Genomic DNA, 22,889 nt, shown 5'->3' with positions numbered 1-22,889 from the left:
TACAGAATGTAAACTGTTCAGCGTGGCGGAGGTATGCTCGCTACCGAGTGCCGTTCTAGTTGAATCTTGAACATGATACGTTGTGTGATAAACATACGTTTTGCATTATGTAATTGATGAAATTGCGTGAGACATGCTTTCTGGATCTGGATCAATCTGAGCCAGACCACTGTACAGCTGTGTGATCAGTACCTTTGCAAGCACTCGGCCATAAGAATTTCACTGGCTGTTTACTATATATACCCAGAAAAGTCCTTTTGAGCCTGCTTCCAAATACCTTCCTTTCTGGAATCAAATATTCGGTCCTTCCTGAATCACGGTGTGGCTTTTGCACGTTTGGAGAGCCATATTCACCGTTTTCATTGCACAACAGATTCAAGTAAAACATCATGAACAGCACCAAGATCTCTACATAGTATTCAATGATTTAATGTAAACCTTTGATGCGGTCAGCAGACTTGGACAGTGGAGGTGGCTTTCATACTTTGGACGTCCAGACAAGATGGTTAAGTCTTGTGGCAACTTTGTGAAGGCATTATTGTGCAAATGTGTCAACAGAGAAGTAATAATAACAGAGATAATAAAATTTGTTTATTCAATTTCATGTATCGCAACACCATGTCAAATTTAATGGGAATATTTACGAGTTACAGAGGGATGGCACACACATTGATGAATGACCATGCCTGTGAAACACCGGGATGGCATGCTGTAGTCAATGGCCGAGGTTCAAACCCAGACCAGACAGCTTAGAGAGGAGTGTGCGTACCTCAGTGTGCGTACCTCTAGGCCTAGGGTCTCGGTCATCCTGCTAGCTTGCATTGAATCACTACATTCTTGCAATAAATTGCCTATGAAGGCCAACGTCAAATACACACCGCAGTCTTATCAGGGGAGTGATACGTTATTGTTAGGAGGATGAACGTAGGACCATTGTGGTAAAGATCGTATTTCAAAAACCACGAATGACTTGAGTTTTGATTATTGACTTTGCATTTTGCACAAAATTGTGCCGAGAGGGGTCAAAGCAAAGAATTAAAGCATTGATCTAATAACGATGAAAAATATTTCCTATTATCCTTCCTTTATATGTAAAGTGTGGGTGTGGCACGGAGAAAAGTTGGTTCGACATAGCGTATGTAATAAATAGACGGGAAGTTATACCCCATTCATTTTCTGCATTAGATAGCCGACCTCCCACCTGTGGTTTCGCTCAGCTGTACATATCAAGTAGACAGGGTGGGAAGTCGAGAGTGCGGTTCCCCATTTGGGATAACTAGATAACTGGTAAGGTAACATGATAATTGGCCACGAGGACCCTGCTACTTTTAGATGCCTCAACCGGCGTCTGCGATTGCTCAGCAACCCGTTGGGCCACGGAGTTTTACGTGTCTTGTCAGCATCAGGGTTGGAGGTCGAGAAGCATGTCGGAGCCACCCCCTTGTGCCACCCAAAACCAGTAACAATACCTACCTCTTGTTAAGAGAATATAACTTTCTTGTTTGGAGCATCTGGTTTGCACCATGACATCCACACAAAGTGTATTCTAATTGGAGGTATGTATCCCACAACAGTATTTTTTTTGTTCGTATTACGTTTGGATTCGGTGCAGCAGCCACAATTCATTGCACGAGCAAATCTTGTCTGGCGTGACAAGTTGGATTCATCATTGACCACCGTTTTAGACTGTTTGACCGTTACACATCTTTTTGTTCTGGTATCTACCATGCACATTCCAAATCCAATTGATTGTGCAGGTCACGTGGCACATTTTAGATGCATAACAGCTGTTATTATTATTATTTCGTAGGCAGCCTGTGGCTGCTGGTTCGTTGCATCATTGCTGGTTAGTGTGGCTGTGCCGTTTATGCGGTTCCTCCTGCTTGCAGCAAGCTGCTACTTATTTTGACAACGTCAGAAGGATGACAGGCTGAGTCAACACACCTGGTCTTGTTTAACGGCACGACGGGCTCAAACTCAGGACTCTAAGATCTCAAGCCAGCCACCTTAAGCATTAAGCCAACACCAGGCTTATGTATCAGAGTAGAAAATTCCCTTTGAGGAAAAAGCGTTCAATAATTCATTCATTCATTGTTGCCTTAACTTACCGCATTCAGTCATCCTCATGTCTACGAAGCCTCTCTATTTGAAAGGAGCCTCGGAGAGTTCTTCCGCACCTATAAATTTATAAACTACAAAGTTTAATTAATAATGCTCCATCACCATCATTATCTGGTACTGGTGTGATGATGAACAGAACCCTTATTGATACAGGGCATTGCATCATTTGCCAATTTGGTCACGCTTGGTCGATAACTTGTCTTTACCGACCGCAACCATAACGAGCACGTACTCCTCAGTCCCCCCCAGACATCGGTTCCCCCTGAGAGGCCGATTATAAGAGAGGCCACTGTCATCGGGCCGAGTTTGGGACAGGCAGTCCGCTGAATCGGAGGCCTCGTCAAAGCCGCTCCTTGTTGTAGACGTAAAAACTAAAGACGGGTTACAGAACACACTTTCAATCGCCTTTTCACTGCCTCTGCCTCACTCAGCCCTGTCCTCACTATTTGACCTTGGGTTTCCAAATATCATGTTTCCAATGATTTTGATTCACTTGTTCTCAATTTTCTTTTTATTCCTTTGGAAACTCCCCAAACCACAAGCAAAGAGGTCCTTCTGGTGTCCAAGGTTCCCTGCCATGAATTGCCTTACTCTTTCTTGCTTTCGGATATTTACCATTGTTTGTGTCCTTCATAACAGTAATAGCAGCTTGTTTCCTTTTTGTGGTAGAATGTAATAATGTATGCTTGCTGAAGTTTCATTTGTAGCTCTTTTGTTATGCCTGGTGTTGCGTGGGATAGGGAAAAACCATGAATGTGACGTCAATGAGCAGATTATTGGACGTTTGCTGCATTTTGAATCTGTATGAACTTGAGCCTGGCTCAAAACTACCCTGTAGTTGTTTGGTGAGGCTGCATATTATTTAAAGCTAAAAAAAACATGACATAATTTATTTACAAGTACAGTGCACAATTAGATAAGTAAGAGTAGCTGGCCGAGTGGTATCATGTTATTTCTGGCTGAAAGGAAGGCCTAGTTAGAGGTACGCACACTCGCTTCCAAGCTGTCTAGCCTGGGTTGGAATCCCAACCCAGCTATAAACTGTCATCCCGGTGTTTCAGTCAGGGTGATCCGTCAGTGTGTGCAAACTCTCGGATGGACGTTAAACGGGTGTCCCGTCTGCTGGCATTAGTTAGACGTTAAAGATCCTTCGCGAAGAGTAGGCGAACTATCTCCGGCACCATGAAAAATTACAAATTTCTGCCCTAACCAGCAGAGGGCATTGCATCTGATGCCACCCCGCAGCCTTCTGATGCGTGCAAATGAAGAAGGTATGCATTTTAGCCTGAGGGTTGATGACGAGTTCATCCCACAGGTGGCACCTTTTACTGGTGGCACGACAATACTGCTGATGCAGTGCCACCTTTAGGTTGCTTGGGCAGAAATGCGAAATGTATTTATGGTGCTGGCGATAACTCACCTACTCTTTGTCGAAAGACGGTGTGTGATCTTTAACGTCTACCAACTGCTACTAACAGACGGGTCCTCAGCTTAACATCCTTATGAGAGGTGGTGCACTTTGTGTTGCAACGCCCCACTCGTGAAGCATCACTCTGATAGTGTATAGTTGGACTGAGAATGGAACCCAGATAAGACAGCTCAAAGGTAAGTGTGCTACCTCTGCGCCAGCCTTTCATGACGGCCTAGCCTTGAGGACACTCGACTGGCATCCCAGAGGTTGTGGTTGCAATGTGGTTGAAGGCCACAGTGTTAAGCATTTTGATTGTAATCTTCTGGAAACCATTGTGGTCCCCAGAGAATTACCATGTGTCATTGTCAATGAAAACCCATCTGACTAACGAGTGACCTTCAGGGAGGGGATAATGCACCGGGCCTGCCTTGGCTTGTGTTTTCCAGTCTACATTTTGTGATTGACTGCTAATGCCTTCAGGACAATCTGCAATGGCACGAATATTTTTGTCCATAAAAGGGTTGCTAATTTCCCCAGAATTTCATAAATAAACCAACACCGAAAGTCTAACAACGGCGTAGTCGGACTTGTTTCATACTTTAGTGGAAAAGGATAGTATGACCTGGGTGGGGATACCAGTTTGCAAATAATGTAAGTATGAATTTTGTTTGTGAAGGACTTGGACAAAAAACGTACCCAGTCTGAATGTTGCTATATCCAGTCAATGGCGAAACTGCAAATGCAGAATCCGCGAATGTCACGGATGTAAACCCTTAACGTCATTTCCTCATTCTTCTTTAAATTCAATATCTCTATATTTTCATTCTAAACAGCATCATTCATCATTCCAATAATAAATTAATACCATTGTATGAATATATCAAAATATAATGTTAAATCACGGTTGTATTGAGATATCAAAGCAGTGAACCGTTGTTGTCTGTTCACTTCCGGATTCGGGAGCAAGATCCATGTCGATCGCATTCCGTAATCGTAATTGTATTGAGGAATTTCTGAAACCTCCTACCTGGCTTACGACACCTGCTGGGACCCCAAAACGTTCAACAGGAGGTTATCATATTTCCTTTTAGTAAAATATGCAACTGTAATGGTTTCTAAATGCTGTCCCCCTGTCATGTGACCAGATCCTCAGGTCTGATTGGTGGACGTTTGTGAGGGACAGACAAACATGCTGTTCCAGACGGCATTGCCCTACGTGCTACGCCGTAAATACTTAAATACCGGTAGCTCATAAACTACAAACCAAATACAAAACATTTCCAGCAGAATGGACAATGATAGGACAAGGGGCCATATAGCTTGAGAGTGAAGAAGAAGAGGGTTGGGAAGGCAGACAGGATTCTTTCACTCAGAGGGTAGTTAATGCATGGAATGGTCTCCCTGGAGCAGTGATGGCATCTGAAATGGTGGAATGGCTTCAACTGGAGTTGGCTAGGTACCTGGAAGCGTTGAAGATAGAGGGTTACATGGATATTGGAGGAAATGCGCAGGCATGATGGGCTGGATGGCCTATTTCTGCATCGGACTTTTATAAATCCTTGTATACGGTGTGGTTGGTATGGCCTCATTAGAATGTGTGATGTTTGAATTTGCTTCAACTCCTATGGATGTCCCCTGGCCTCCAACTATGAAATCTGAACTTATTGTTGTATGCTACGAGTATAGCCGATACATACCTGCCAATGTGGCACATACCGAGTACACTTTGGTTGTGTGCTGGTGGTGGGTTCCTTCATGAGTTGTTGAACTGGCTATGCTTGAGGTGCTGGATTTATGTAAACACTTCCACATACTGCAACGATCAGCAACTTTGCTGCCATTTAGCTATATAAGCATGTGATTTTTCAACCGAAGCTGTACAAATCATTCCAAACTGCTAAAGTATCCCATTTCTGAGATGTTATTTCCCCAAATATTGCTGCAATTGAATAAAACTAGGGCATTGCCCGTACTATATCTATATCTAAAATTATATCCCCCCCCCCTCTATTTACATGAAATGGTTTGGTCCAAAGCGAACGGCTTGCGAGTACGGTGACAATCCCCCCCCCTCTATTTACATGCAATGGTTTGGTCCAAAGCGAACGGCTTGCGAGTACGGTGACAATCCCCCCCCTCTATTTACATGAAATGGTTTGGTCCAAAGCGAACGGCTTCCGGAGTTTGGTAAAGAAATCGCCATCGCGTGCACAAACGCGCAGGAAAGCGAATGAATCGCAAATTCGTTTTTATTAGTTTTAAAACATAGTTTAACGCCAACATAGTTTGCAAACGTGAAATAAATGAATACGCTCTCAAATGTGCCATCCGAGGCAGAGTGTGTCCGCCACGTTCGGCACACGCGATAGTTCGCTGCTCTCTGATTGGTTGAATCGTTTTTTGGACATAGCTCGGTAAGTAATTGTCCGATTAATATGAAACCTTGAAAAGGCACATCCTCGGGTCCCCAGCAATATACCTGGCAAGTTAAAAGTATATCGGACCCGTGGTTGTCGAGAAACAGCGGTCACAGACAAACGTACAAACGTACAGAGATTACTGGAATTATAGATAGACTAGGGCATGCCCGTACTATATATATGCCCGTACTATATATCTATCTAAAATTATATCCCCCCCCTCTATTTACATGAAATGGTTTGGTCCATTCGCAACGCCAAAGCGAACGGCGAACGGCTTGCGAGTACAGTGACAATCCCCCCCCCTCTATTTACATGAAATGGTTTCGTCCATTCGCAACGACCACAGAACCCCCCCCCCCCCCCCTCTATTTACATGGAATGGTTTGGTCCATTCGCAACGCCGGCACACGCGATCGTTCGCTGCTCTCTGATTGGTTGAATCGTTTTTTGGACATAGCTCGGTAAGTAATTGTCCGATTAATATGAAACCTTGAAAAGGCACATCCTCGGGTCCCCAGCAATATACCTGGCAAGTTAAAAGTATATCGGACCCGTGGTTGTCGAGAAACAGCGGTCACAGACAGACAAACGTACAAACGTACAGACAGAGATTACTGGAATTATAGATAGATGATGACTTGGCCTGAAAGATAGAGGCATTCTATGGATTGAGGACAGGAGGGATTGACATGGATTAAATGAAGAGGGAGTTTTTAAGCCAGTACGGGGTTTGAGAGGCTTGTGAGGGAAAGGGTGAGGGCTCTAACTCTTTGTCGAATGTGAGGCCTGGCCTGGTTTGTGAAAGATTTAGGCCAAGCTTCCGCCGGCCAACCCGACAACGTGGGAATAATTGTGGCCGTTAAACAAGAAGAAGAAGAAGAATATTAACCCACTGTCACCTGCATGATAATGGCGGACATACATATACACATGACCCACTCTCCCTGCCCCCCTGGCTGCTCCCATCGGGAGTGTGTTTTTCAAGTATGACAAACGTCAGTTCTTTTGTCATTGATATTGTTTTATTATTATTATTATTATAAAGAGACTGTCCGAAGAAGAGGAAGCAGCACTTAGATCAAACAGGACTGCAAGCAGGACTGTAACACAAACACACAAACAAGGAAGACAAGTACAGATACAATCAAAGTACACCACCCCATGCAAACAAATAAATAACATATGCTCCAGCGCGCGACATTGCCGGGGCGCCATCAGCGATGCTGCCTTGCAGTACTAGGAGACGGAATTGGGAGGGAGCAGTGCACATTAATTGATTCATTAATTGTGTAATTAAAATAAATATATAGTAATCATAAAATAATTAATTTCTTAATCAATTGGCTAACAGCATACCCAAACCACCACGGTTTCATCCGAATCTGTAACTTTTTGAAAATTAATCAATTAAGTGACTAATCCTCACCACATACAAGACTTTCATCTGCAGCTCAATGGAATACTGCTCTCCCCTCTGGGCTGGTGCTCCTGCCTCACACCTAGCTCGTCTTCACGCTGTTGAAACCAAAGCGTTCAGAATCATTGGAATCTCCCACGATGAAGCTAATTCCAAGGGCCTTTCACTCACTCACCGCAGGCAGGTTGGTGGTCTTTCCGTCTTCTACCGACTCCTCTCTGGCCTTGCCCCCCCACCCCCCCAGCTCTCTCTGGGCTCTGTCCCCCAAATATTCCTACAGGTCGCACAAGATCTGCCTGCAACCCTCTTATGATTAAACTGCCAAAATCAAGACTCTCTGCTCACCTTCACTCCTTCATTCCTCTTTTCTCCCACCTCTGGAACAAACTCCCTCACTCTCTTCAATCCCACTCCACCCTCCAGGTCTTTAAAACAGCTGTTCACCACCATCTCTTATCTTCCCCCATCCAAAACCTTGATCTTTTCTACCCCCGTTAATTTCACCCCAAATCCACTTTTTTGAAATACCAACTTCTGTCCTGGAAGTCCTTGGCGTCCTTGTGTTTTATACTTCTCCCACCCCCCCCCCCCCCCTTCCCACGCCTCCTACCCCCAAGCCCTCTCCCTCTCACACATCTCCCTGCTCTCAAATGTTATGTTTGTGTGCTTCCCCTTCTCTCCCCATCTTGTCTTCCGCTCCCTCTTTTTATATATTTTGTTTGTCTGGTTGATTTGTTTGTGAAATAAATGTTAGCTCTTTCATGAGCCTCGATTCAGTATACAAAAAAAAAATAATAATAATCGAAGAATTACTAATTAATCAATCAATTGTTTAATCAAAAATACCATTTACAGTCACTATTGTGCCCAGATTTCAGCTTCCTAGCTCAAAAGATGGCCGAGATATCTATCGCCCGGACAAACAAACAAACACGAAAATGAGTGAAAACTGAGTACTGCCTTTCCGCGTGCGTCATTGCCGAGTCCTGATGACGTCATGCAGTGCCTGGAGATGGAATAGGAAAGGAGGGTGTGCAACAAACAAACGGAGTGAAAATTGAATACTCCCTTTCACTGCGAGATGTTTAACACGCAATGTTGTTTATCACAAAATCATCAGTTAACGGTAGCAATTTTCGGTAGCAAAAGTGTGCTCTCAAGTGTTTGTGTGCTTCCCCTTCTCTTGTCTTCCGCTCCCTCTTTTTATATATTTTGTTTGGTTGATTTGTTTGTGAAGTAAATGTCAGCTCTTTCACGAGCCTCGATTCAGTATACAAAAAAGAAAAAAGAAAAAAAAAGTAGTCACCCTCAGGGTTTTCTATGAATCTGTTTCTTTCACCTATCCCTATCTTACCTCATATTTTACCTGCCCTTTCAACCCATAACCAACTATAACGGCACTCTGTAGAGCATACCTTCGCCACACTGCATAGTGTACGTTTTGTATCCCACGGATTGGCCGGATCTGTATCCGAACCTGAACCGAAATGCAATCGTCTTGTTCACCTGTCCGACTCATCCACCTGCTTTTGTCATAATCCGTCCACAACCTTTTGAGATATCATTCTTTTTTTGATAAAATTTAAATTTTTTGATACATTTTTTGAGATATATTGATATTTTTTGAGATATCGTTTTCAGCCCCATCTCTCAATGGTGAAGAATCTCTTGTAAAAATTCTCTTATCCGGATCGAGATTCAGATCTTCACCAATATCTAATGAATTAGTCCTTGTCACACATTCAACCTCTCCACCACGTTCAGTCCGAATCAGTCCGTAACGATTTGAGATACCTTGCTCACAAACAGACAGGCGTGAAAATGTGACCACCTGACCAGTCGCCTTGGTTGTGCATTGGATCACAGAGAAACAAAACCACATTCTGAATGTTACAGTCACCATTTTGAAATACCCTACTCAGTACTCATGTTACATGTTTACATATTGTCATCAAAGTAAAATTCATACTTGATTGGCTTTAAATTAATAAATTTGTTGTTATGATTAGTTGAGGCCTAGTTGGACGATCAATGATTTCTCTTCTTTAATATCATTTCCCCAATATCCTGCGCTTCTTGGCGCCTCAATTGATCCAGTTTGTGATCACCAGTTTATAAATTCTGGTACCCATGATGAATGAGTTGGAAGAATCTTGCACATTGGCCTCCGTTTAATAATGCAACGCATTTTTTCCGGTTGGACACACCTTTCCAGGTTTATATCTGTGAAATCTGATGAAGGGAGAGGTATATCACCTGATGATGATTACTGAGCTCACCGAGTTGATGGGGATTTGTCATCTTGCTTCGAATGATCTTGTGATCATGTAGCCGGCCGGTCGAAGACAGTTAAAGTTTATACGCAACGAAACATTAGAGTGCAATTTGTTTTTTCAAATTGGGAGCAATGATCAATAAATGTAGTTGATAAATGCAGACCAATCAATGCATGCTGATCCTTCCTCGAGGTATGTCTCGACATGCTGTTTCATATGCACATGATGTATGTTTTATTACATGCACCTGCAATAACACAGCAAGAAGCAATTACATGGCTTTTTATACTTGTAACATCTACTTTTCTTTTTGTTTCACTTGCACATCCCATTATTTAAACTCAAAGAAACTTATTGACCTGCCATGTGTTGTCGTGATACCTGTCTTAGGGGCTGTCTGCATATTTTGCGAAAGGAGAAGGAAGGAAGGAAAGTGGGAGGTGGAGATGGAGGATAATAAGGAATGGCAAAGGGAGTTGAACATGGTGGAGAGAAAATGGCAAGGAAGTCAGGAATAGATAGGGGAGAGGGAAAGTGGGAAGTATGAGGAATGTGAGAGATCGAGCTCATTTTAACCCACATCCCTTATCTTTGGGGTCTCTTTCTCTATTCTCTCCCTCAATCCTGCTGTTAGTGTGTCTCTCCCTCTCACTCTCCTACTGTTCGTTTTGATCTGTTGCGTCCTGATCAGTTCTATATTCGAACTCCTCAATAATCCTCTAAAATCTAAATTGTAAAGAAAAATTTAAAAACGACCAAATATCAAAATCTCAAAAATGAAGTGAAAAGATCTTGGAAGCTGAATAGTACTAGAATTGTGCCAGTGATTATTGGAGCAACTGGAATGATGAATAAGAACCTTACATGGATCTTTAAAGAAGCATCCCTTGGAATATTACTACAAACTAGCCGAAACCCGTGGAACATCCACGGAAGGGAGGATGTGGTGTATGGATAGAGTGTACCATTATGGATGGCATAGGGGAGCGCTCATGGGATCTTCTTCTTCCATTAAGCTCCAATTTTTTCTCTTTAAGTTAAGTCCAATCAGTCCTCTCTGCTCGACGTGCTCAGGCCATGCCTACCCGCGCTCATACTTTTATTTCCGTTCGGTGTAGAAAGGGATTGACATATCGTTCGTCTGTTTTCAGCTCGTTATCTTTAAGCTTCCTTACGTCTCGCCACCGGCTACACCTCTCTGAGTTACGAGGATTTATGCAACGCACCCCGAGTATCGCAACGTCACTCCATTTAACTTTATTAAAATGACGATAAAGACGTTTCCTTATATATCCTAATTTAAAATGTTCAAGGGAATAAAAAGACCATTTGGTTCACACCACTCGACTGTCCAATCAGCCGACGGCTCGCTTGCCTTCGCCCAGCAGACGCCAATACGATGGCGTCGTAAGATGGCGTCGTATCGGCAGTTAATCGGATGCTTTTGGGCCCCAACGTCGGCTAATTCAGATTTTTCGAGTATGGCTGTACGTGATAAACAAAGAGCGCGGTTCGTAGATCGTAAATCCATTAGTGCCGTGGGCATCGGGTCACTGGGTGCGGTGTAAAAGGGATAACAAAGTCGAGTCCTTACGGTATTATTATATAGATGACCGACAGTTGGAATCTGAACGGGCCTTAACCCTAACAACTAACCCTAACAACCCTAACCCTAACCCGAACCGAGTTGTTAGGATTAGGGTTACTAGGGCATTGCCCGTACTATATCTATATCTAAAATTATATCCCCCCCCCTCTATTTACATGAAATGGTTTGGTCCAAAGCGAACGGCTTCCGGAGTTTGGTAAAGAAATCGCCATCGCGTGCACAAACGCGCAGGAAAGCGAATGAATCGCAAATTCGTTTTTATTAGTTTTAAAACATAGTTTAACGCCAACATAGTTTGCAAACGTGAAATAAATGAATACGCTCTCAAATGTGCCATCCGAGGCAGAGTGTGTCCGCCACGTTCGGCACACGCGATAGTTCGCTGCTCTCTGATTGGTTGAATCGTTTTTTGGACATAGCTCGGTAAGTAATTGTCCGATTAATATGAAACCTTGAAAAGGCACATCCTCGGGTCCCCAGCAATATACCTGGCAAGTTAAAAGTATATCGGACCCGTGGTTGTCGAGAAACAGCGGTCACAGACAAACAAACGTACAAACGTACAAACGTACAAACAGAGATTACTGGAATTATAGATAGATAAACCTGAAAAGAGCCCTTGGAACAAAACTTTGAGAATAAGACAAAAAATTCACAACGTGGTCCATGAATCATGATCCCCTTTACTGACACGGAGATGGATACTTCGATAGCTGGGAGGGCTCCATTCCACATTCTGAGACCCGCATATGGAGATAACAACCAATGACACACATGCACACACCCACACATACATACACATATACACACACACATATACACACAGATATACACACGCATATGCACACGCATACGCACACACATATACACAGACACACACACGTATACATACACACATACACATACACACATACATATACATACACACATATACACACGCATATACACACACACATACACACACACACAAACACACACATACATACACATATACACAGACACACATATACATACACACACACATACATATACACACACACACACACACACACACATATAGACACGCATATACACACACACATACACACACACGTATACATACACACATACATATACACAAACATACACACACACACACACACACACACACATATACACACGCATATACACACACACATATACATACACACATACACACGCACGTACATATACACACATATACACACATATACACACATACATACATATACACACATATACACACATACATACATATACACACATATACACACATACATACACATACACACATACATACACACACATACACTCATATACACACATACATACACACATACACAGACACATACACAGACACGCACATGAGATAACTCAGATGATGGTACCTGCATATAAAACAACCTATGTATATGAGGTAAAGGACACTGCTTGTTTACTTGCTTTTTACATCTCAGGCCTTTCAAGAAGTCAAGAAGCTTTCAGAAGCAAGCTTGAAGTCATGAAATGTAGTAATCAAATGCATCATGAGACAGAGTTTAATTAGTAATCGGTTATATTGATACCATTGAATTGTTATGCTGTTGGTGATAAATTTCACCAAAACCCATTTTCTGAAATGTAGACAGCATTTGAACTTGTGTATATTTTAGATTCTTTATTCAAATGCTTGGATGATCCTTTATTTAACATCACTCTTCCATTTCCTGTCTCTCGATGCACAGATGGTCACCTCCAAATGGAAGAGTCAGCCGTCTGTGATGGGAACTGTGATGACGATGCAGACGGCCCACTAGATGGATTGCTGGATCAGCGACATTCAGCTACAGACAATCTGACCTTGAACAGTGAGGTCAAGACGTGTCAGAAAAGTTGTGGAGGAGCCGGAGCAATGTCTGACGGTGTCGAGGCGTGTGATGCGCTCGGGGTCGATGGGCTTTCGCGCCTTGCGGCCCTCGAGAGGAGGGCCCGAGCTCAAGACGACGAGATTACCGTGCTCAAGGCAGCGCTGGCGGACGTCTTGAGGAGGCTGGCAGCCGCAGAGGAGCATGGCCCTGGAGGCCGACCAGGTACGTTGTCGAAAAGAATAATAATGAAAAAATTGGATCAAGTTTGGGCAAATATGGAGCGCAAAAGAACAGGGTAGAATTGTAGAGTGCAATGGGGGGACATAAAAAGGAGAGTGAGATGATTGGAGAATGCAAGGGAGCAGGGAGTGTGTGGGGGTGGAGGAAGAAAGATTAGAGAAGATCGAGGATATCTTAAGAAAAATAGAGTAGCCTGTCATGTCCGGTGATGCTTGTATGAACAAGACCTTAAGTTAGGATTGTGCAGACTTTCTTTCAACTAAAAAATCCAACACAGCCATGACCGATGTGAGTGATAAGTCTCATCCACAGACAACATTGCTATTGGCATCGGTTCACGGAGTAACAAGAAAATGTCCATTACAACTATCAGCATTTACTTCATGTTGCTTTGTTAGTCCGTCCCGTGCACAACAGGAGACGGGGTTTAGTAATCACGTGTGTGTGTGTGTGTGTGTGTGTGTGTGTGTGTGTGTGTGTGTGTGTGTGTGTGTGTGTGTGTGTGTGTGTGTGTGTGTGTGTGTGTGTGTCTGTCTGTCTGTCTGTCTGTCTGTCTGTCTGTCTGTCTGTCTGTCTCTGTCCAGGCCGTAACCTTTTTACCATTTCAGCTATTGTTATCAAACTTTCACCAAAGCTTTATAATGATAATACAGAGGTTAATGTAAAAATTTGTCAGGTCAGAGGTCGGCGTCGCATAAAATCATCAATTTTCATCCAATTGACCTGAAATTTTAATTTACCATTTGAGTTTTGCCATAAAATTTTCAACAACGCTTTATTTTGAGAATATGGAGAAGGCAAATTAATAATTTGGTCAAAAGGTCAAAGGTCAGCATCGGCTACAATAATCAATTTTCATCCAATTGACCTAAAATTTTAATTTACCATTTGAGTTTTGCCATAAAATTTTCAACAACGCTTTATTTTGAGAATATGGAGAAGGCAAATTAATAATTTGGTCAAAAGGTCAAAGGTCAGCATCGGCTACAATCATCAATTTTCATCCAATTGACCTAAAATTTTAATTTACCATTTGAGTTTTGTCATAACATTTTCAACGAAGCTTTATTATGAGAATATGGAGAAGGCAAATTAATACCTTTGCCAAAAGGTCAAGAGTCAGCATCACATAAAATCGTCAATTTTCACCCGATTGACCTGAAATTTAAAGAATTTGCATATTGGGTCACTGAATTGGTTCACCAATCAAAAGCTACAAGGCGGTTGTTGTTGTTTTAATCAAAAGGTCAAAGCTTAAGGTTGCGTAAAATCACCAATTTTCACCCGATTCATCTGGAATTTAAAGAACTTACTTATCAGGTAACTGAATTGGTCACTAATCAAAAGGGAGGAGTCCATTGTTTATTTGTTTTTAGATCAAAAGGTCAAAGGTCAAGGTTGCATAAAATCATCAATTTTTATCCAATTGATCTGAAATTTTAAGAATTTGCATGTTCGGTCACAGAATTGTTTGACCAATCAAAAGCTAGAAGCTGAATTATTATTATTATTATTTTTTTTTAGATCTAAAGCTTAAAGGCTTTGCATAAAATTATCAATTTTAATTTGGTATTTTTTTAACTGTTTTCGTAATTTTGAGCATACAGAATAAGAATAAGAAGAAGAGGAAGACATCTGAATACAAATGGAGCAGACAGGCTTTGCATTTTCAGATGCTTCATTTTTAAATATTTTTGGAAATACACTTTGTCTAACATCATAGAAGAGCTGAATGACCAAAGGTAATATGTACTTGCTGTGGTAAAGGAAGAGCAAGCATATGGAATGACTAACTTAAGAAAAGTAGAAAAATTGAAATGTAAAGATAAGATTTGATACAAAACTAGAAAGCATCTGAAAATGAAAAGCCAGTCTGCCTCCACTTTGTATTCAGACTCCTTTTTATTCCGTATGCTAAACATGGCATAAGCAGCTAAAAATAAAATACAAAAAAATAGTGCTGCTGGTTGCATCATTTTTGGGAGCACAGCTGTGCCGCTGATGCAGTGCATCCATTCCAGTAAGCTGGTACTCATTTAGCAGGCCTCGAAAGGAGGACAGGCTGAGTCAACTCACCTGGTGCGATTTAACGGCACGCCAGAGGCTCAAACTCGAGATCCTAAGATCTTAATCCAGCCACTTTTACCGTTAAGCCAACACCAGGCTATATTTTGTCCATTAAAACAACTTTTTTCAACATCTTCACCTCCTTCAACTTCACATACATTTAAGTAATTAAATAATGCTAGAAATGGCTAATTAATACTTTCTTTACCTGCAGCAGGTTTGACTCGTAGTAGTGATTAATATTCTCCAAAATTGGTTTAAACAGGACTTGAGACGTCGCGTGGCTGATTTTAACTTATCCTTGAGCAAAGAGTTTGGATTGCACCGTTTCTGTTAAAAAGGTTTCGTATTAGTGGGTGTAGGAGGTTATGGAGGGATGAAGAGCGGAATGTGACAACTGAATATTTATCCGCCATTTGTGTCTCCTCTTCGAGTTGAATTTAATTTGTGGTTGGAAACGTAGCTTTGTAGATACCATTCCAGCTCATTCTGACCTTTTTTTCCTTCATTGTTTTTATATCATCTTGTATGACTTTATTTATATAGCTGCATTTATATTTACTAGGGCATTGCCCGTACGTGGGTGCCCGTTCCTTGCCAAAAAAAAAAAAACGCTACCCGTACGCTCTACCCCGCCCGTACGCCCGTAAACAAAAAAAACAACGCTCTTCGCTTCCGCCCTTCGCTCTGACTGAATTGGGAGAAATAATGCGCATAAGAAATCGAATTACGTACCGTAATGGCGGTCAGCTCGTAACGCGCTCAGCTCCGCTCGTCTCACATCGGCCACGCCTACGCAACAAAGCGTTCTGTGATTGGCTGCCGGAAGTTCGCAAATCGTCGCAGTTACGATGAATCGTTTTAATTTAATCGCAGTTTGAATTCGTTTTAAAACATAGTTTAACGGCAACATAGTTTTCCAACGTGAAATAAATGAATACGCTGTCAAATGTGCCGTCCGAGGTAGAGTCTGATCGCCACGTTCGGCACACGTGATAGCTCGCTGCTCTCTGATTGGTTGAAGCGTTTTTTGGACATAGCTCGGTAAGTACTTGTCCGATTAATTTCAAACCTTGAAAAGGCACATCCTCGGGTCCCCAGCAATATACCTGGCAAGTTAAAAGTATATCGGACCCGTGGTTGTCGAGAAACAGCGGTCACAGACAAACGTACAAACGTACAGAGATTACTGGAATTATAGATAGATATAGCATTATTAACTGCATATGTTTCCAGACTTCCTTTTTATTTGATGTTTGCTATCTTTGCAAACGATTGTTGTGGTTTTTGAGACTTGGGCTTGAGACGATGAGTTGAACGCAGAGCTTTTTGTCCCCCATCGCACCACGGAGCGAAAGGGGGACTATGGTTTTCCCCTCCGTTTGTGTGTGCGTCCGTCCGTGTGTGCGTGCGTGCGTGCGTGCATAAGCGAAGGACCGAATTCTAATTTGGTGTGTGGGTGCAACCCACGTCGAAATCCAAGATGGCCGCCGCCATGTATGTCTGACGCCATGTATGTCTCAACATTGTGAGCGGAATATCTTGAAAAATAAGCGAAGTACCAACTTCTAATCTGGTGTGTGGGTGTATCTACGCATAAGGAAGAACGCTGTTTAAAATTGGGTCGCCATGTCAAAATCCAAGATGGCCACCGCCATGTATGTCTGAACCTTGTGAGCAGAATATCTTGAAAAATAAGCGAAGTACCAACTTCTAATCTGGTGTGTGGGTGTACCTACGCATAAGGAAGAAAGCTATTGAAAATTGGGTCGCCACGTCAAAATCCAAGATGGCCGCCATCATATATATGTCTGAACCTTGTGAGCGAAATATCTTGAAAAATAAACTAACTACTAACTTCTAATCTGGTGTGTGGGTGTATCTACGCATAAGGGAGAATGCTATTGAAAATTGCGTCGCCACGTCAAAATCCAAGATGGCCGCCTTGCGTCTTCCACTTTGTCAACTCGCATCACTTCACCGACGGGGGACCTAGGTGTAACGCTTGTCTTTACATTGTGAACCTTAAGAGGGTTTGTTTAAGATTTCGATTTGATTATGGCCTTGCCACTCACCATGATATCATGCGTGATTGTCATGCTATCCGTTTTGTTTTACCACTTTCCTCATATGCTGTCGTCCCACTGTCCAGGCCGTACATCCCTGTCATCGTATCCCTCTCGCTCCAGTCTAGTGGGCGACAGCCCATCACTTACTCCTCGCAAGGCCGGTGGCTCCCTCACCACTCTCTCCTCTTCATCCCGCACGTATGTATAAAACGTTGCAGGACTATCTACGACCTGGAAGCATACTTGACTCGACTCATTTGTATAACACGACTTTTAAAAATCCACATTCTCTCTTCTCACAGAAAAGACTTATCAGAAAATAAACCACCAATCTAATATATTTATTATTATGTGTGGTTAAAGAACCAAGCCTTTTTTTTCTGTGAAACCTTGATCCCACAGGCCTTTGGACAGTGCAACACTTGACCGCTTGGTGAGCCCTCGACGCAAGGAAGGCCGAAGGGAGGTCCGTGCTGTACGCACAAAGTCTCTCGTCGACACCAAGGGAAAGAATCAAGAGTAAGTTATTGACATCGTATTATTATTGCCCTTGTCATCTGATTTTAAGTTTGAATATGTAAACTTGTTTTTTTGATCACATCCATCTCACTCTCGTTTACTCCATCTTGCTCTTTCTAGTAACCCCAAGATTGAATACTGCTCCGGTAAGCTATTAAACTTGAGCAAAGCTTTCCTCAAAAGCTTCCTTTTATCTGATTAATTTTCTCAAGAAGCCATTGCCGGCCACGGCCATTACACAACATTAAAGCGAGATCATAGTTCTTTAGTTACAACAAACATTACTTTTGAATTGCAAAGAGATTTGAAAAATTCGAATCTCGTTACACTCCTTTCCCACCCACACTTCTTCTTCTTTTTTTTTTCTTTTTTTTTCTTTTTTTTTGTATACTGAATCGAGGCTCGTGAAAGAGCTGACATTTACTTCACAAACAAATCAACCAGACAGACAAAATATATAAAAAGAGGGAGCGGAAGACAAGAGAAGGTGAAGCACACAAACAAACTTGAGAGCCTTCCTTGCAACATTACTTTATTTTACAACTTAGGAATTACACAGCTCTTCAATGATCTCTGAGAAAAACAATTAATCATCTGATAACTTGAGTACTTATCCATAATTTTTTTTTTGCATGTTAAAGTTTTCCCATTTTTGGCAACATAATGTATGTATGTAGGTATGCACATGATCTTTGTTGTGGGTTTTGAGCCATGGAATTGCCCTCCAGTGTCAGAAAATTACCATTAAAAGCGTACACGCACGCCAAAGCCACTTTGCAGCCAGAATAATTAACCATAACCGCACCACGGAATCTCCGGTGCCATTTAAATTATTAACGGTGCTTGAAAGTCTCTTGGTGCAAGATAACCATCCCAGTTCAGCTCAAAAATCGCAATTGGTTGAAATTAAACCCCACGATAAATAAATCAGTCAGTACATAGAGGTTGCCCATGATTGGTCAAAACCAGGATATTCAAACCCATGATATTTAAGGCTTTAATATATATATATATATGTATATATATATACAGTATATATATATGTTTATATACATATTTTTATTTATATGTACAGTGCATTCAGAAAGTATTCAGACCCCTTCACTTTTTTCACATTTTGTTATGTTGCAGCCTTATGCTGAAATCGTTTTCGTTTCAGCCACAGAATCTTGTTTCTCACAGTCTGAGAGTCCTTTAGGTGCTTTTTTGCAAACTCCAAGCGGCTTTCATGTGTCTTTCACTGAGGAGAGGCTTCCGTCTGGCCACTCTGCCATAAAGCCTAGATCGGTGGAGTGTTGCAGTGATGGTTGTCCTTCTGGAAGTTTCTCCCATCTCCACACAGGATCTCTGGAGCTCTGGAGCTCAGCCAGAGTGACCATGGGGTTCTTGGTCACCTCTCTTACCAAGGCCCATTTCCCCCGATTGCTCAGTTTGGCCGAGCGGCCAGCTCTTGGAAGAGTCCTGGTTGTTCCAAACTTCTTCCATTTAAGAATTACTAGGGCATGCCCGTACTATATATATGCCCGTACTATATATCTATCTAAAATTATATCCCCCCCCTCTATTTACATGAAATGGTTTGGTCCATTCGCAACGCCAAAGCGAACGGCGAACGGCTTGCGAGTACAGTGACAATCCCCCCCCTCTATTTACATGAAATGGTTTCGTCCATTCGCAACGACCACAGAACCCCCCCCTCTATTTACATGGAATGGTTTGGTCCATTCGCAACGCCGGCACACGCGATCGTTCGCTGCTCTCTGATTGGTTGAATCGTTTTTTGTACATAGCTCGGTAAGTAATTGTCCGATTAATATGAAACCTTGAAAAGGCACATCCTCGGGTCCCCAGCAATATACCTGGCAAGTTAAAAGTATATCGGACCCGTGGTTGTCGAGAAACAGCGGTCACAGACAGACAAACGTACAAACGTACAAACGTACAGAGATTACTGGAATTATAGATAGATGGAGGCCATTGTGCTCTTGGGAACCTTCAATGCAGCAGAGATTTTTTTGTGGGCTTCCCCAAATCTGTGCCTCGACACAATCCTGTCTCTGAGCTCTGCAGGCAGTTCCTTCGACCTCATGGCTTGGTTTTTGCTCTGATATGCATTGTCAGCTGTGAGACCTTATATAGACAGGTGTGTGCCTTTCCAAATCATGTCCAATCAATTGAATTTACCACAGGTGGACTCCAATCAAGGTGTAGAAACATCTCAAAGATGATCAAGAGAAATGGGAGGCACCTGAGCTAAATTTCAAGTGTCATAGCAAAGGGTCTGAATACTTATGTCAATGTGATATTTCAGTTTTTTATTTTAATAAATTTGCAAAACTTTCTAAAATCCTGATTTCTCTTTGTCATTATGGGGTATTGAGTGTAGATTGATGAGGGAAAAAATGAATAAACGATTTCAGCACAAGGCTGCAACATAACAAAATGTGAAAAAAGTGAAGGGGTCTGAATACTTTCTGAATGCACTGTATATACATTAAATATATCAGTTTTACACATTAAATATGTATATATATGAACGATAAGGGTAGGAAATACACCGTTTTAAAAGAAACGGTGTATTTTTTACCCTCATCATTCTTTTATGATATTTCACCTACGCAGATGATCTTTATTATCTTTTTATACATAAATATATATGTATATAATATACAATATACATACTGTATTATATTGTGGTGGACCTGGCCCCATAACTCTGAAAGGCTGACGCGTCTGTAAAAAAGACCACGGACACCATCGACAACACTCACCTTTGGACGGATCTTCATGCCCAGTGTCGGTTTACAGATGACTGAAGTAGATGGGGAACCATGCCGGCGGGCGCACAGCGGATGTTAATTGGCCGAGCGAACCAACGTTACGAGCCGCACCGGATCGTCTATCAAAGTCCAATCAACCGCTTGGGCTAATTATCCCCAGGAGCGATATCTCAGAACAAAACCCGACCAGGATAAGTCAAGACAAAGTTTGATGTTCTTTACCACATGGGTTTTAATGAGCAAGCAAGGCAAGAAATGGCAAGAAAACGAGCAATGGCAATTTATACAGGAAATGGCGGGAACGCGAGCACAGGCAATGGCGATAATTATATCCAAATAGTACAGAACGAATATATTTCCCCTTGTTCACCAGGCGTCATTCGTTCCATCGGATGCCTTAATCGATCACTTTAGCACTTTAATTAATTAGCGCCATGACATACACCTGAAGAAGTGAAAGATTAGAAGGTGGTGATGAAGAAGAAGAAGAAGAAGAAAGGTGAGAAAGAAGTAGTGTGGGGTCGTCTGTGAGCCCCGACACACCTGGCCACAACCCGGCTAGATTGCAGCCACCCAATGTTCTGGCCCGATGATTTGTATCGCGTCCCCCTCACACACCCACCTGGATTCTCTTCTCCGCTCCGTTTACTCCCCCAATCTCTTGGGTCACCCGGTGGTATCTGGCTCAACTCGATGTAATACGCAGCTTGGGCGGGAATGCAGCCGGTGAAGCGTAGCGAGGTGAGGTGGACAGCTCCGACGTGGCTCGACGACACGGTGGGCAACCGGGCTGAGGCAAAGGTGTGCAGGGCTTGGTGTGTAGAGGTGTGTGCGGTGAAGTGAGGAGGAATGAAAGTGCGACAGACAAGAACTAATAGTGTGAAGGAGGCGAGCGAAGCACAGCAAAGTAAGTGAGCTGTAGAACAAGGAAGAAAGAAGTGCGAAAAGACAGTCCCGAAGTGCAAAGAAGGGTAATGTAATGATCATGCCCTGATAAGAATCATTATGATAATCTCTGATATGAATGCCGTGTCCTTCCCCGCATCTCTCCTCTTATTTCTTCACCCCTTACCCCCTTCCTCGCGGTTCTCGTATCCTCATTGGTGCAGAGGCCACGAGTGTGGATTGACCCTCACCACTGGCGATTGGCCGGATCCCGTTTCTGTAATGGAGCCCGATAGGTGGGATGGAGCCCTTGGGGTGAATCCTCCCAGGAAGGGGGGGAGGAGTGAGAATTTGTGCGCACCTGTCACTTTTAATGTTTGGCTTCCTCTTGGGGGAATCGACAACGAGGTTCCTTGTCCCCCTCACCTTCAAGTCAATTGCGCCAAATTATCCACCAAAGTGGAGGACACGAGGACAGCGTGATCCGTGTTGCTAGCGGGAAATGGTTGGAGTGCAAGATGTAGAAAGGAAAAGAATGTGTACTTAAGCTAACTCATTCACAACGCACGTCTATCCACATGAATACGATATATCTTATTAGTTTAGAACGGAATACTGAGTCGTAACTAACTTTAACCTATGTGGATGTGCTTTGTCCTCACTGGGGCCTCGCAGCCATCACACTATATATTGTCGCGTAACCGTCGTTAACACCACAGTTACGGATGACCGATTTGCGAGACTTTAACTCCCGAGGCGAACACTCAATGGCGGACTCAAGTTCGACACCAACGCGCGGAATGGCGGGACGCAGCGAAGGCTCCGCAACCTTATCTATTAAAATCAAACACCCAGGAAAACTGCGTTCAGATATTATGTACAAAAAGTAATATAAGGGTTTATTAGGAAAAGTAAAGCCAGTGAAAAAGCCCGCCGGTAAATCTAATAACTCTAATAAACCTAAATCGGGACGTCCCCACGCGACTGACAGCAAACACAAACGAGGGAGATTAATTACGAAAATAACACGTCTTGTAAAATGTACACAAGGAGCTCGGCTTATCTGTCTTTGTCGTCTTGTATTGTTTGCCGTCCACCCCGGCACCGCTCGGCCCCGATGCACCCACGAGGCCTTGCTCCACCAGGCTCCGATCCTCTCGCCGCCCACCAGGTCCGTGCACCACGCTCCAAAGCACCCAACGCAAGC

At 42.8% G+C, this 22,889-nt stretch overlaps 1 protein-coding gene across 3 annotated transcripts in view; it reads left to right on the top strand.

Annotated features, from left to right (window-relative positions):
* Positions 1–22,889, top strand: part of LOC137418138 (echinoderm microtubule-associated protein-like 2) — a 165,890-nt gene that overhangs the window by 56,660 nt on the left and 86,341 nt on the right. For all 3 annotated transcript variants that reach the window (XM_078786780.1, XM_068104128.2, XM_078786779.1), the window contains 4 exons: positions 13,000–13,344; positions 17,582–17,696; positions 17,901–18,017; positions 18,138–18,163. In XM_078786780.1, the coding sequence (XP_078642906.1) occupies positions 13,014–13,344; positions 17,582–17,696; positions 17,901–18,017; positions 18,138–18,163 (589 nt within the window). In that variant the 5' untranslated portion in view covers positions 13,000–13,013. The remainder of the gene's footprint in view (positions 1–12,999; positions 13,345–17,581; positions 17,697–17,900; positions 18,018–18,137; positions 18,164–22,889) is intronic.

This window comes from Myxine glutinosa, chromosome 11 (assembly GCF_964187855.1).
Source record: "Myxine glutinosa chromosome 11, kmMyxGlut1.1, whole genome shotgun sequence".
In the NCBI taxonomy this organism is placed as follows: Eukaryota; Metazoa; Chordata; class Myxini; order Myxiniformes; family Myxinidae; genus Myxine; species Myxine glutinosa.
Note: the sequence above shows the minus strand (reverse complement) of the source record. Positions and strands in the feature narration are given on the sequence as shown.